General features: G+C 38.7%; 1 protein-coding gene across 1 annotated transcript in view; it reads left to right on the forward strand.

Annotated features, from left to right (window-relative positions):
* Positions 1-249: 249 nt before the first annotated feature.
* Positions 250-16,847, forward strand: part of ABCA10 (ATP binding cassette subfamily A member 10) — a 75,784-nt gene continuing 59,186 nt past the window's right edge. Inside the window, exons 1-7 of the mRNA XM_019466413.2 lie at positions 250-464; positions 1,804-1,950; positions 3,760-3,964; positions 5,793-5,957; positions 6,307-6,410; positions 8,747-8,973; positions 16,656-16,797. Coding sequence (XP_019321958.2) covers positions 1,855-1,950; positions 3,760-3,964; positions 5,793-5,957; positions 6,307-6,410; positions 8,747-8,973; positions 16,656-16,797 — 939 coding nt within the window. The 5' untranslated portion in view covers positions 250-464; positions 1,804-1,854. The remainder of the gene's footprint in view (positions 465-1,803; positions 1,951-3,759; positions 3,965-5,792; positions 5,958-6,306; positions 6,411-8,746; positions 8,974-16,655; positions 16,798-16,847) is intronic.

Consider the following 16,847-nt stretch of genomic DNA (forward strand, 5'->3'; position numbering starts at 1 on the left):
CTATTCTTTTTTGACTTGGGTGTCTAATTTTCAATCCTTAAAAGCTCATAGAGACTAACTCAGCACCGTGGGTTTTTCTTCCTTTTAGAATCTGATCATTTTTTTTTTTTTTGTGAATGCCAGAAAGAACAATAAACAAATACCACGTGCCATGCTTAGCCAACCATCCATAACTACATACTCCCCACTGAGTAATTGGGCAAGAAACACATGGGAGGAAAAAAAAAAAAACAACCTATCAAGTAAAAAACATTTGGCAGGATTTTTCCACATAGGCTGTGACCTGTTTTCAGAGGCCAAATGGAATAAAAACAGTTTTAAAACAGGCAAACATTTGCAGAAGAGCTTTTGAAGGATTCTTAGCTGTTCTTCTAGACAAAAAGAGAACAGTGAATCAGAGGTGCTTCTAAGCTCCTCACTCATTGTCCTGACAGTAAGTCAGATTACATTCCACTTTGCATAAGGTAAGTAAGGCGTAAAGTGTACGTATAGCCAATGCCAAACATTTTGATTGACATTGTTAAAATTATTTTATTGTTCTGATATTTCTAAATTATTGTATGTTTTATATGATAGACCTGATGAGTGATTTAATTTTTTAAACTCAGTTATATAGTGTTTTAGTATGATAGTAAAATGGAAGAGAGACTCAGAAGTGTGTACGAATATAATTAATTTTCAGGGGGTCAGCTTCATATGTCTCTGGTTAGCCTTTTGAGAATTTGCTGAGTTTTACTTCTTGGGAGTGTGTTGGCATTAGGACAGGTTATTTTTCCCCGTGGCTTCTTTTTTCTTTTAAAATGTCCTTGTGGGTAGCTTATTGAGCTATTCAAACAGACCTCGAAGATAAATGTTTTGACTTAGAAACTTTCTCAAGTTAGAATTTATAGATTATTTTGATATTTATAGCTTTACCTTTTCTTTCATCAAAAAAAAAAAAAAAAAAGAAACAGAGGAGGTTCTCTGAACACTGTTATTATGTATAACATCAACATTTATTCAAATTAATTTAAACGACCAGAGTTCTGATACTGGCCAAATTCCAATCTCTGGAATTTCACATTGAAAATACAGAAGGATCCCTATTATACATCATGGTGTTCTACAAATCAATTACTTCAATAATATCCACTGACATGTTTTTGGTTTCCCTTTGTATTTGTCTTACATTCTTACTACATAAAAGAGGACTCATGAATTTAAGAGGAGAAATTAGCTCTTTGGGTTCTAAGAATGACTATCATTGTTATTCGACTTTGCTTTTCTCAGTGGTTACCTAGATATTAAATAAGCATGCAAAAGTGTGCCATTCGATGTGCAGACTGCTGGTGGACAATTCTCTGACCAAAAAAAAGAAAAGAAACGCAACCCCCCCCCCCAAAAAAAAAAAAACCACCAAAACTGGATATGGTTTTATTTATTCTTTTTTTTCTTTAAGTAAAGAGCAAAGTGTTTTTTGGATTCTAAACATCTCTAACATCCTATTCCCTGATATACTTTAGATTGTTGTAATGTTGAGATTTGGCAGAAAAAAGTTACTTCTGAGACAAGAGAGGAAAGACCTCCTATACTGCCACCATCATCACTCATTGCCATGAGAGCCTGGAGAGAAATACTTAACCGCTGACAAGATAATTTACGTTTGTTAATACTTAATACTTAAAAACAAACCAAAAACCTACTGAATGTTTTTCTGCAGTCAAATAAGGCATCAAGTTAATGCACTTGAAGCTATGTTTTCAAAGTGGTCAGAAGCTTTTCTATAATTGGGGTTATTTTGGTCTTTTTTTTTTTTCCTTCTAGTTACTGCTGTGCAATATTTACTTCACCCTCTCTTTCCATGAACAGAAGAAAATGATTAAAAAAAAGATAAGCGTGTATCAACAAACTCAGGCCCTTTTATACAAGAATTTCCTTAAAAAATGGAGAATGAAAAAAGAGAGCTTATCGGTATGGGTCACAATGTCTATTTTCCCATATTTAGTGAATGAAAACCATCATTTAGTATTATGCTGTTTGTGTTGCTTTTTTATGTTCACATTCCACAGGCTAGTTGATTTGGAGTTCTAAATAAAACATTTTGCAAATATTGCAGAATAAGATATAAGATATATTGCAGAAAAGGATAATACTTATGGTGAATTGATGAGATTTAACTGAAGGACTCAGATGATAGCTCCTGAAAAACAAAGTAACGTTTCATTTACTTTGATTTACTTCATTACTTTGATTTATGTTTCTGATTTACTTTGAGCCAACTTCAGTGTTAGGGGGAAAAAAATGAAACAAGTTAGGCAAAATGAGATAGATTTTAAATGCGTAAACCATTGTACTCTACGGGGATGTTTGGATTAAGATTCTATTAATTAGGAGGGCTGAGCGAAAAAAATCTATGAGGAAAAATTAGGGAACTCTTTTGGGATCTTTTCAAGACTATGCTTTTTGTAAACACAGAGTGGTTTCAGGGAGCAGCCAGATCGATCTCTGTCAGTATCTTTGCATTCTGTTGAGTTCCTCGCATAAGGGCATAGACATTAAGGGTGAAGACATTTGCTAAATGTTACCTTGAGAAGTATCTGGGGCTGCCTTGGTCACGTTGAGGCTGTATTCTGTTTAAAAATAGCAAATAACATTTCACCGGGAGTTGGCAGAGTTCAGATCGTTGTTTGCTTTCTCTGTGAGTGCTCTTGAAACAATTCAGTTCTAATATTTCAGCTGCTGTATCGATGAGGGGTACATTTTTGGTAATCACGTCACCAGAATTTTAAAGGCAACTTATCAAAAATGTTTTAAATTTCAAAATGTAGAAATAAAGCCACATCCTATCCTATTGACCCGCAACCCAGAGTTGACGAGGGTTGACCTCTTGGCAACTTTGCCTTCTTTATCTTTGTGTCTCTCCTCTTCAAGATATGGGGCGCCTGGATGGCTCAGTGGTTTGGGCTTCTGACTTCGGCTCAGGTCATATACTCTCACGGTCTGTGAGTTCAGGCCCTGCATTGAGCTCTGTGCTGACAGCTCGGAGCCTGGAGCCTGCTTCCAATTCTGTGTCTCCCTCTCTCTCTGTCCCTCCCCAGCTTGTGCGCTCTCTCTCTCTCTCTCTCTCTCTCTCTCTCTCTCTCAAAAAATAATAAATAAACATTTAAAAAATCCTTCAGCTAGAACCTACAAGAATTAAAAACCTATTCTACATAACTACTAATACACTTCACAAAATTAGCCAAAATTGCATACGATCATCTCAAGTTCAATTTTCTAAAATTTCCTGAAAAATTCTTTTATAGTTAGTTTCGATAAGCCAGGAATCAATGAGACCATCTCATACCTTGTTGAATATTCATATTCTGGATCTATCTGATTGCCACTCATGCTGTCATTTAATTCATTCCTTTGCCTTCTACGTTTCTTTAAACAGAAAATTAGGTTGAAAGATGGGATTAGCTTCAGGCTGAGCATTTTTGGCAGGAATATCTCATATGTGATGCTACGCACTTATATTGCATCACGTATGAGGGCATACACTCAATAGTGGCTCACTACTGGGGATGCTGTGTTAGTGGGTTAAGATCAATGGGCGTGTTTGATATGATTTCAAAGTTGTGTATTTTTGAAATTGGTATTTGGGGAAGGCAAAAGTCGGAGAGAGAAATGAAACTCAATGCTCAATGATAGTACTTTCTGTCCTCAAATGTGTTTGCATGTTTCTTGGTATCTGGACCACATCATAACTTGACTCGTTTTTTCTTTTGTGTACTGGAGGAATGGACAATAACATTGCTTCTTGGGCTATATTTTTGCATCTTTTCGGAATTCTTCAGAGCGACCCATCTTCCTGAACAGCCTCCTCGTGTCCTGGGACGTGTGGATGAATTTAATGACTCTGATCTGGTGGTGGCATATACCCCAGTCACTAATATGACACAGAGGATAATCGATAAGATGTCTTCGGCTTCGTTTATGAACGGTGTGTTGCCCAATGACCAGTGTTTCATTATTATGCAATCTGCACATGTTTAACTTGAAGTTTATTGTGCAAATTGAGTTTATTTGCCTAGCCTATGGGTCAGTATTTCTCAACTGGGGCAAGGACCTTTATTCTATATGCCATGTGGGGGTTGGTGTAGGGTTACAGGTGAGGGTAGGTGGGTGAGAAGTGAAATCGGCTTAACCTGGGGTTTTTCAAATCACACACACTCCCTTCAGCCCTCTCATCCTTGAAATCTGTGCTGTTGTGGGTCATCATTAGTGTATGTTCTGTACTCCAAAAAGTAAGGTGGGAATAGGAAAACAAGTTTGAAGCATATTCTAGATGATTTCACTTTTTATCCCCGACCACTTTCTTCCGTTTTTTTGTGATTCTTCATGGCAGCTTCTGGATCTCTGACTTCTGCCTGTCTCCCTTACCCACATCGGCCATGTGCTCTGACTGAACAGGGTTCATTCTACCCTGATCTGGTTTTCCGTGCCTCCCCTATTTGGTCATTTACCACATCTCTTTTTAACTTGGGAAGCATTTCCAAAAGCCACAGGGATTAGTCTCCCCGCCTGCACAGTGTAGGCTCTTTGCTGCCTTTTTAAAAAATGTTTATTTACTTATTTTGAGACAGAGTGTGTGAGTTAGGAGGGGCAAAGAGAGAGGGAGAGAGAGAGAATCCCAAGCAGGCTCCCCACTGTCACGGGCTCGATCTCACAAACTGCAAGATCATGATCTGAACCAAAATTCAGAGTCAGGCACTTAACTGACTGAGCCACCCAGGCGCCCCAGCTCTCTGCTGCTTTTAGTCCTTGGAGTCTCATGGCCCACTGGGTCCATCTATCCTTTTCTAATAGAAGCCTGCAACTCAGCTGTCGTGCCAGCCTGTTCTGGTCATAGCTCCTCTCATGACACCTCATTCTACATTTGTCTGACTCGTGCTGTTCAGCCCAAATACTCATGTTTGGACCTTGGCATTATTTGTATACCTCTAGAGAAAAGCAGTGAAATTAGCATTGTTCTCATAAAAATTCCACAGCCTTGAGGTACCTGCCTGGGTGGCTCAGTCAGTTAAGCGTTGACCTCGGCTCAGGTCATGATCTCATGGCTCATGAGTTCAAGCCTCACGTTGGGCTCTGTGCCAACAGCTCAGAGCCTGGAACGTGTTTTGGATTCTGTGTCTCCCTCTCTCTCTGCCCCTCCCCTGCTCTCACTCTTTCTCTCTCTCTCAAAGGTAAATAAACATTAAAAAAAATTTTTTTTTAATTTCACAACCTTGCTTCATGTTTGGAAAGGTGAGTAGTTTTGAAAGATATAGCTACACTATGAAATTGAGTATGTTCTCCTCTTCATGCAGACATCATCCTGAGTGAGCTCTAAGTACTGTGTTAAAATTAGAGAAAATTTTAGAACATGATACATGAAAGTATAAAAAAGTATTTAAATAGGAGATCATAAATTGGACATCAGAGGTTTCCAAATCTTCCACTAGTAATGGATTAATTATCCACCTATTGGATGGATTACTTCTACAGATTATAAACTCATCCCTTATGAACGTTCTGAGCTTAATTCTTACAAACGGTTCTTAACTCCAAAGAACCTGTAGGTGGACTGTAACTACTGGTTTTGAAAAGACATTATGTCATTTACCTCTTTTCACATATTTACAGAGCGTAAAACAATAGGAAAGACTTTCAGTAGGTACTTTGCACCTACTCAGGGATGGTATGTGACGCCTAATAAACAATTACAACTTGGTTTTGTGTTCTCTAGTGACGAGCTGATATGATCCTTTATATTTTTTCATGTGCGGCAGGAAGAAAAACCATTGGGGTTGCTGATAAAGAAATGATGGATACAGTACTTTTAGAAAGCCATCATGAAATGGTGGGAGTTGTGTTTAACGATACTTTTTCATATCAGCTGAAGTTGAATTGGGCATATGGATTTTCAATTGCAGAAGAACACTCTGAATACTCAGGTAACTATAGAAGAATTATACAATCTGTTTTGCAACTTCATCAAATCCCCAGTTGGTAACGAATGATAGAAACATTGATCAAATAAAAAAAAAAAGTAATGTACTTTTTATTCCTGCACTTAGTGATCAGTCTTTCCTGTAGAAGGAGTCCAGTGATTGTGGCCACCGTGCACTAATACGCTTCTTTCTGCCAGTTTTGCAGAAATGCTTTAAACATGCTCTAGACTGTATATCCATGGGCTCTGAGCGGGCCTGTAGACATTTCACTCTAGAGCCAAAGTGAAAGGTCTTAATCCCCATGTATTGATGGCATTGCACAACGACGGCATGTTTTTGTCTTTCCTTCAAGAACACTGTTGGGATATGCATGATGACATTTTTTGTTACGTGGCGAGATACTGGCAAAATGGGTTTGTGGCTTTTCAAACTGCGATTAATGCTGCAATTATAGAAGTAAGTGTCAAACTTAAGCGATCTGCTTTATATCTTCGGTATTTTCTATCTGCTTTATATCTTCAGTATATCTTCAGTATTTCCCTATCTTCTTCTGCCTCGCCCCCACACTCTTAAGGGATTGTTCTCTGCTTCTTATTCCCAGAGAAAAAGAAGCTGACGGATGGGAATATCCCCAACTTCCCGACGCAAAGCCTGTTCAACTACAGACCCGCTACTCACAACACCCATCCTTTTCCTTCTACCTCCTCTCTAATGTCTCTCCTCAATTCACAGGCTGAATCCTGTTCCTTCCAACATTATCAGGAAGGCTGCTCAATGGCTTTTCCCTTCTGTGTCCTCTTTCTTCAACTTCCCCCTTTCCTCTAGAGTCTTCTCTTTGGGATCTAAAATTATTAATTTCTCCAAGTATTATCAGGACGTTTCCTTATTTCCTCCTCAGGCAAGTACTCTCTAGCTCCCTCCTCTTAACAGCTAAGTTTCTTGAAAGAGTTGTTTTCATGTAGGCCCGACTCAACTCAGAATGACTTCTGTCTCACACCATACCACCCAAATGGCATTTTCTTAGGTTGGTAACAACTCCCATGTTGATTAATGGCTGACATTTTTCATCCCTTATCTTAATTGATCTTTTAACTAAATAACATAGCCTTTACCTGGTCTTCGTGTACTTTTCTAGCCCTTCCTTTTCAGTCTTCTTGCCAGTGTATCCAACTTCATACTCATGCTTCTTTATATCTGTAGTTCCACACAGTTCTAACCTAGGCCATCTTTCTCCAACCTCTGTCCTTTCTCTAAACAATGTTATTCATTTCCATAACTTTAATTACAGTTTACATGCTGATTAAGTCGACTTGCAAACCAACAAACTTGTTCTAAATTTTTTTTAATGTTTATTTATTTTTGAGAGAGAGAGAGAGAGAAACACGCAGAGAGAGAGGGAGACACAGAATCCGAAGCAGGCTCCAGACTCTGAGCTGTCAGCACAGAGCCCGACGCGGGGCTCAAACCCACGAACCGTGAGATCATGACCTGAGCTGAAGTCAGACACTTAACTGACTGAGCCACGCAGGTGCCCCATAAACTTGTTCTGTAAGGGGCCAGATCATAAATACTGTAGGCTCTGGGGCCCAACGTTTACTGTGGCACGTATTGAACTCAGCTGTTGTAATGTGAAAGCAGCCATAGACAATAGGGAAATGAGCATGGCTCCGTTCCAATAAAACTTTATTTACAAAGACAAGTGGTGGACCAGATTTGGTCCATGGACCACAGTTGGCTAACCTCTGCTCTCGTTCTGTGTATCTGCTTGCAGAATATCTCTACTTTGATGCTTCCTAAACAATTCAGACTAGTATGTTCAAAGCTGAATATGAGTGTTTTTCTCTTAATGTGGCCGAGCCTTTCAAAAGTTTTCCTATCTCAGTGAATGCCAAAGCTACCCACCTAGGTGACCAACTAGAAACTGGGCAATTAGAGAAAATTTCCTCTGCCTCACCCATTACATCCAATCTGCCATCTAGCCCTGTTCATTCTAAGCTGAAATCCATGTACTTAACTCCACCACCAGCACTAGTCGAAGCCATTTTTTGGCTTTCGCCGTCTTTTATCTTTTATCACCTTTTGCCTGCCCTATGGGAGTAGTTTATTTCTTTGGCCCCATCTTCTTTCTCTCTCCCTCTTTCTCTCTCCCTCCCTCCCTCTCTCTTGCCATCAGTTTTGCTTCAAGGACCTGTCTCCTGTGCCTCTGACATTCTACACTCCTTTCCTTTGCACATGCTGTTTCCTCTGCCCAGATTTTCTTCTCTATCTTCAACTCTCCCCACACACCCCACCTTTATTTAGGTAGGATCATTATATACATAAATGTCATTTGTTCAGGGAAGCCTTGCCTGTGTTTCATCTCACGGCGCACTCTGCTTCTCTGTTAAGGCAATTGCTCAAGTATCATCAAACAATTGATTGTGCAGTGAGTTATCTGATATCTCCCCTTCCTTCCTGCCCCCCCCCCATGAAATATAAAGCTTCATGAGAGTGAGGAGTGTTCCTGTGGATCCCTGCTATCACTCCATCACCGATCATAGTATACTATCATAGCATGATAGACATCCAAGCAACTTCTAGAACAGCTCTTAGAAGTAATGTCAACTAATCCCAAAAGTCATCAAGACCGTTCTCATGATATTCATAGTTCACCATATCTTAAACAATGGAAATATGCAAATACTGAAGATGGAAAGAAGGAAAATGTGTCTGGTTTTCTAAGATATTTTTCTTTTTTGCTAATGTATCTTTCTATAGTTAAGGTAATGCATCTGTTTAACATCCCAATTTAGCTCACAACAAATCATTCTGTGATGGAGACGCTGACATCAGTTACTGGAATAAATATGAGGATGCCATCTTTCGTTTCTAAGGGAGAAGTTATAAATACGTGGTTTATTTTTATTTGTATAGTTTATTTCTCCCCTTTTGTATACTCCACATCATTAAACGTTACAAAGGAAAGAAAGAAGCATAAGAAGCTAATGGCAGTGATGGGTCTCCGGGAGTCAGCATTCTGGTGAGTTATGTTGCTTCTTTGCCTGTGTATCACCCCTTAAAAAAACAGAGAAACCCATTAGGTTATAAAAGAAAGTTAGATGTAGTCAGGAATTTTTGTTGTGTGCATTCAATTAAGCAATTCGCTCAGTTCTATTGCATTTTAAGATGCTGGCAGTTGAAAATAAGTAAGGACTGTGCTTATGTTTCCCAGAGTTGAAGAATAGGAAATAGGGTGCTTGTTATCAATTAGCTATTGCCAGAAAAATGCCGTATAACGAAACACCCTAAGGGGCGCCTGGGTGGCTCAGTCGGTTAAGTGTCCAACTTCAGCTCAGGTCGCAATCTTGCATTTTGTGGGTTCAAGCCCCACCTCAGACTCCGTAAGTGCAGAGCCTGCCTGGGATACTCTCTCCTTCTCTCTCTGCCCCTCCCCAGCACACGCATGTGCACTCTCTGTCAACGTAAATACATAAACTAAAAAAAAGCACCCCAAAACCCAGTAACCTCAAACACCAATCATTCATTCCTTCTCATTTGTCTGTGGCATGGCTGGAGGCTGGCAGATCTCGTCTGGGCCTGGCTGGGTGTGGATCCACATTTAGGTCTCACCCAAGTCTTCCCACGTGCCTCTCAACCTCCATGGGTCAGCAGTACAGCGACATATTCTCCTCTAATCGCAAAAGTGCAAGAGAGCAAATCTCACTGCACACGCACATTTCAGGCTCCTGCTCGAGTCATATTTGATAAGATTCCATCCATCAAAGCAAGTCATGTGGACAAATCCAAAGTCAAGAGGCAAAGAAGTATATTCTGCCCACTCCAAAACCAAAACAGGCCAAATATCCAAGCCCAAGATCAGTGATACAGGTAATATATCCCTTCATGGAAGTGAAACAGGGAAGAAGGGAGTGAAAAATTTGAACAGCAAACTAATTTACCACAATGTTATTAAAACCAATTCATATAGGTGGTCAATAAAGATATTCTTTGGGTGGGACAAAGGATTAGATGAGACAATATGTTTAAAGTACTTAGCACAGGAGCACCTGGGTGGCTCAGTCGGTTAAGTGTTCGACTTCGGCTCAGGTAGTGATAGCACAGTTTGTCGGTTCGAGCCCTGTGTCAGGCTCTGTGCTGATAGCTCACAGCCTGGAGCTTCAGATTCTGTGTCTCCCTCTCTCTCTGTCCCTCCCCCCATTCATGACCTGTCTCTCTCTCTCTCTCTCTCCCCAAAATAAACATTAGAAAAAACTTTAAAAGGGGCGCCTGGGTGGCTCAGTTGGTTGAGCGTCCGACTTTGGCTCAGGTCATGATCTCCCAGTTTGGGAGTTTAAGCCCCGCGTCAGGCTCTGTGCTATCAGCACAGAACCTGCTTTGGATCCTCTGTCCCACTCTCTCTCTCTGCCCCTACCCCACTTGCACTCTCTCTCTGTCTCTCTCCTTCTCAAAAAATGAATAAACATTAAAAAAGTTTAAAAAATAATTAAGTACCTAGCACAGACAGTGTTGGTGCTTATAAGGCACAAGGCGCATAGTAAAATGACTCTCTCTGTCTCCATTTATCTATTGACCCTTTTCCCATACACTTTGAGATAGCATATAATACAAACAGTCATAGCAGCAAACATTGAACTTAACATATTCCAGGGATCACTCACAGTTCATAGTGCTATGATCCTTATTCACAAGTAAGAAGACCAAGGCACAGAAAGGTAAGATTTTTACCTAAGAAAAATCCCTTCTTTTAGCCACTATGCTACATAAGTCAAAAAGATTAATAAAAGGAAATTAGTGACAAGGTGATATTTTTCCCTTGATAGAAAAAGCTGTTAGTGAAATGTGCCAACAGAAATGCATATCATATTGTCTTTAGTGTTTTTGAAAAAAGAAAAAGAAAAACGTTACGTATGGATCCAACTTTCTAAGTGCCTCAAATGGAGAAAAAACACAGCAGAAGGTTTTCCTGATATAGAACTGTCCAGGTTAGCAGGATTTACATTGGTTAGAGATTTTTAAAAATTGGCTACTCTTGTGTGCTATTGGGGAGAATGTTTGTGAATATGCTCTTCACCCTGGTTCTCATCAAAGACAAGGAAAAGAGATTTTTAAAATGAAATATTATGAATTAAAAAGTATGGCTTTGACAATCTAACTTCCAAGAGAATACCATTACCAAATGCAGGCATCCCAGTTATTGGAGTAAAACTGATTTATTTCTTATAAAGTCCCCACATTCTTGTATATTTTACACTCTTACGTTTTCTCCCTGATTACACACAAAGTTTGCTATAATCTACTTAACCCAAATAAGGCTCAAGAATACAGATTTTTCAAAATATGTGCAGAAATTTCAAAGGATCTCCAGAGTAATTTCTTCTATAAAACACTGTGAATAGATCATGAGAATTATTTACAGCACTCTCTTTATAACCATACATATCTGTTATATGAAATTCTAGCAATTTCAGTTCTACGAGCCATAATTATCTTAACAATTAAGAGAATTTGATTTAAATAATACATGAATTATGATTAGCTCCTATTGGGACTAATTTTTTTTAAGAGGGTAGAACAGGGAAACAAAGGGATAAAACAAATGATTGAAAACAGAATTTTTTGCTTGATTTTTTTCCTTTATTAGATAATAATTAGCTGTTCCCCTAACATTCTTCAAAGATGACTGATTTTTTAAATACCGTTAAAAACTCATGGATCTGAATATGCCTAATAGGATTCAAGCCACTGTAATTATTATTCTTATTGAACCCTAAATTGTCCCATCTTTGGCCAAAGAGAGTCAAAGGTTAGTTTCAGATTCCTTTTGACAAGATTCCAAGCGGATTTTTTAAAAAATAAATTTCTTGCTACTTTGTGTGGCAAGATTTCTTTTAGTTGGCAAAAGTATGTCAAGAACGTTGCATACTGGGGGCGCCTGGGTGGCTCAGTCAGTTAAGCGGCCGACTTCGGCTCAGGTCATGATCTCACGGTCCGTGAGTTCGAGCCCCGCGTCGGGCTCTGTCCTGACAGCTCAGAGCCTGGAGCCTGTTTCAGAATCTGTGTCTCCCTCTCTCTGACCCTCCCCCGTTCATGCTCTGTCTTTCTCTGTCTCAAAAATAAATAAACGTTAAAAAAAAAAAAAGAACATTGCATACTAGAAATATTTTTTGGATATTTATTGGATTGGTCATTGTTTCTAGCCTTTGTCAACAGAAGAGATAGAATAATGATATGTATTCTACATTTTCATATAGAATAACACACACACAATTAAAGATAAATGTCTTATGAATTCATACTGATAATTACAAGTCAAATATAGTTGAAAAGCATTTACTTAACCTCTCCCGTATTTCTACTAGGTCTCCTTTCCTTTGCACTGAGACATACAGAGAAGGTGAGAATTAGAATATCCCTAATTATTCATTTGTTTTATCCAGAAATATATATATAATGGGTCTAACCATACGAATAGTATTACTTCAATACACTAACTGAAAACAAAGTACTGTTTTCCAACAGTCTCTCCCAATCCCCCCCAATTGTTTATAGTTTATGCATCTATACTGACAGAATACAAAACACACTTTCTCCTTTTAAAACATCGTGTAGGGGTGCCTGGGTGGCTCAGTCGGTTGAGCGTCTGACTTTAGCTCAGGTCATGATCTCGCGGTCTGTGAGTTCGAGCCCCGCGTCGGGCTCTGTGCTGACAGCTCAGAGCTTGGAGCCTGCTTCGGATTCTGTGTCTCCCTCTCTCTCTGCCCCTCCCCTGCTCATGCTCTGTCTCTCTCTCTCTCAAAAATAAATAAAAACATTAAAAAATAAATAAAACATCGTGTAGTCTTAGTTCTACAAGTAACTACAATTTTTTCTAATTAAACATTTCATTTGGAGTGGATTCATACTCAGTTTTTTCCAATTTTATTGTAGAGAGAGAGAGAGAGAGTGAGCAGGAGAGAAAGAGAGAGAGAGAGAGAGAGAGAGAATCTTAAGCAGTCTCCATGCTCAGCTCAGAGCCTGATGGGAGGCTCAGTCCCATGACCCTGAGATCATGACCTGAGCAGAAATCAAGAGTCAGACACTCAATTGACTGAGTCACCCAGGTGCCCCGATTCATACAAAGTTTTAAAGAAATTTGTAATGTATATTTATTTTTGAGAGAGGGGGAGAGGGGCAGAGAGAGACAGAAACACAGAATCTGAAGCAGGCTCCAGGCTGTGAGCTGTCAGCACAGAGCCCGACACGGGGCTCAAACTCATAAACCGTGAGATCATGACCTGAGCTGAAGTCAGACACTTAACAAACTGAGCCACCCAAGTGCCCCCATACTCAGTTTTAAGAAACACATTGCATGTCCTCTTTACCCAGTTTCCCCTAAGGATAACATCTTGCAAAACTATCGTATCATATCATAATACAGTTAAATTATGGACATTGATATAGTTAAGATACAGAACAGTTCCATTGTTCCATTATTATAGCCACATTCAACTCTCTTCCTTATCCCCCAACCCCTAACCCCTGCTAACCACTAATCTGTTCACCATTTATATAATTTTGACATTTCAAGAATGCTGCATAAATGGAATCACATGGTTCATCACCTTTTGGGGCTTTTTTTCCACCCACTAAGTCCAATTTCCAAGTACAATTTCCAAGCACTTCATCCAAGTTTGTATTTATCAATGGTTCGCTCCTTTTTCTTGCTGAGGACTATTCCATTGTAGCAATATCTCTGTTTGTTTGGCCATACCTCTGTGTAGCTGTTCAACCTTTGAAAAAGAGAGGAGTTGTTTCCGGTTTGGGAGTATTACAAATAAAGCTGCTATGAACCTTGATGTCCAGCTATTTATATGAACATAAGTTTTCATTTCTCTGAGGTAAATGCCTGGTGGTATGATTTCTGGCTTGCATGGTAATTTAGTTTTATAAGAAACTGCCGAACTGATTTCCAGAGTGGATATACTATGTTATATTCCCACTCGCGATTTATAAATGACAAAAGCATGTATTATAGGAAATAATTGTATTTGAGTTGGTTCATGCTTTTATACATGTATTGGAATTTACATACGTCTAATATTCTTATTAACTCATTGAACGTAATATTGTCCATTGTCTCTCATTTCTTTTCTTTTTAACTAATCGTCATGTTTCACGTTCTCTTTACCCCAATCTATGACCAGCTCTTTAAAAAAAAACAAATACTCTTAAGTATTAGGAGTAGATGTTTCCATGTATGAAGATTTACCCTGTCTTCAAAACTTAATTGAATAACATTGTTAGGTGTTTAGTCTTATAAAAGATTTTTAAAATTTCAAAGCAAGTAATGAGAGCATGAGAGGAAGACTATGATCTTGTTTATTGAGATATAATTGATATTTAATATTATATTAGTTTCATGTGCAAAACATAATGATTCAATGTTTGTATATATTGTGAAATGATCACACAGTATGTCTAGTTACCATCTATCCCCCACACAGGTTTACAATCTCTTTCTTGTGATGAGAACTTTAAAGATCCACTCACTTAGCAACTTTCAAGTAGATAATAGCATGTTATTAACTATAGTCACTAAGCTGTGTATTACAGTCCCATGACTTACTTTATAACTTGTCCGTCCTTTTTGGTCACCTTCACCCATCTCGCCTGCTCCCCACCCCCACCTCTGGCAACCACCAATCTGTTCTCTCTGTATCTATGAGTTTGTTTTTTGTTATGTGTGTGTTTTTCTTTTAGATTCTACATATAAGCGAGACTATGTAAGATTTCTCTTTCTCTGTCTGACTTACTTTACTTAACATAATGCCCTCAAGATCCATCCATGCTGTCGCAAATGGCAAGATTTTCTTCTTCTTTCTGGCTGAATAATATTCTGTTGTGCGTATCTCTGTATGCCTATATAGATATCTCTCTTACCTATCACATTTTTTTGTCCTTTCATCCATTGATGGACAGTTAGGCTTCCACAGCTTGGCTATTGTAAATAATGCTGCAATAAATGGGGGTGCAGATCTCTTTTTGAGTTAGGGTTTTAATTTCCTTCAGATAAGTATCCAGAACTAGAATTGCTAGATCATTTGGTAGTTCTGTTGTTAGTTTTCTGAGGAACTTCCTTGCCGGGAAAGCTATAATCATTTTTTTCCCTCAGATGGTATTTAATATTAAGTCATGTTCTTTATATGTTTTGGATATTTTTTTTAAATATAAGTTATTATCAAGTTGGCTGACATACAGTATATAAAGTGTGCTCTTGGTTTGGGGGGTAGATTCCCATGATTCATCACTTACATACAACACCCAGTGCTCATCCCAACAAGCACCCTCCTCAATGCCCATCGCCCATTTTCCCCTCTCCCTCACCACCCATCAACCCTTAGTTTGTTCTCTGTATTTAAGAGTCTCTTATGGTTTGCCTTCCTCTCTGTTTGAAGCTATTTTTTCCCCTTCCCTTTACCCATGGTCTTCTGTTAAGTTTCTCAAGTTCCACATATGAGTGAAAACATGATATGTCTTTCTCTGACTGACATATTCACTCAGCATAATACCCTCCAGTTCCATCCATGTTGTTGCAAATGGCAGGATTTCATTCTTTCTCATTGCCAAATAGTATTCCATTGTATACATAAACCACATCTTCTTTATCCATTCATCCGTTGATGGACATTTGAGCTCTTTCCATAATTTGGCTATTGTTGAAAGCACTGCTATAAACATTGGGGTCCATGTGCCCCTATGGATTAGCACTCCTGTATCCTTTGGATAAAAGTCTATAATCATTCAAGCTTACCTTTCGTATACATGAAAATGCTATTCACCAGTGATAGTAACAACTTAATTTATGTACTACACAAGATTATAAAAAAGGATTTCAAATACATTATTTATACAAAGTGCTGAAAGGTCTATGTAAATATAAAAGGTACTTGGCAGTTTATCAGTATTTCATGAAAGGCCAGTTTTCAAAAGCGAGAGCTATTTTCGTGTTTAAACATACCTTTCCATTTTTTTCCACAAGTTTTCACAAACAACCATGCTTTGGCTACGGTGATATAGGATCACCATTGTACAGCGCTAATGCCCGTGAGACCTTTTGCCTTATTTTAGTTCTGTGCTTCCTAGGTGCACTGTGGTCTTCTAATTCGTAAAAGCAATGTGCTGACTGGTTAATGTCAAAAGTCACAGGAGGACAAAAGAAAATGATTAAAAAATGAGCTTTACTTAAATATGAGAGATTTCAATTAAACATTAAGAAAAGTTTTATACCAAAAGGAAGTTTAGTATAAGGAAGTTTAAATGTGAGATTAATGTATTTCCATTTCATATTTCTTTAGTCACTTGACTGCAAGAATCAGATTATACATCGTTATATGAATGTTTCAATTCGTTCAACAGTTGGGAAGTAATTATAATAACAGCGAAGCTTAAGGGTTCATGCGCAGTATCTTGTTTAATCCTCGAACTGCCCTTATGAGGCAGCTTCCATGTTTCACTCCCTTTCATAGATGAGGATGAGAAAGGAAAAGTCACTTGCCCATAATCACATGGTTAGAGAGTGCACAACCACAGTTTTGGAGTGAATTTGACCTTGGTGTGTTTGCTCTCAGAACTTGAACTCACAACCACTGCGCATGTTCTATTGCCTCTTCAAACATTTGTATGTGTGTGATATTCTGAATTAACAACTTGTTTCTACCGTAGGCTCTCCTGGGGATTAATGTATGCAGGCTTCGTATTTATCCTGTCCATTGCTATGGCTCTGATCATAACGCTGAGCAAAACTGTAGTGATTGTTGGCTTCCTGGTGATCGTCACACTCTTTGTCCTATATGGCCTGTCCTTGGTGAGTGGACAACACGTATCTCTTTACCCGCTTCGCGTCTCAGATATGTG

Source organism: Panthera pardus, unplaced genomic scaffold (assembly GCF_024362965.1).
Source record: "Panthera pardus isolate Hobbes unplaced genomic scaffold, ASM2436296v1 HiC_scaffold_3, whole genome shotgun sequence".
In the NCBI taxonomy this organism is placed as follows: Eukaryota; Metazoa; Chordata; class Mammalia; order Carnivora; family Felidae; genus Panthera; species Panthera pardus.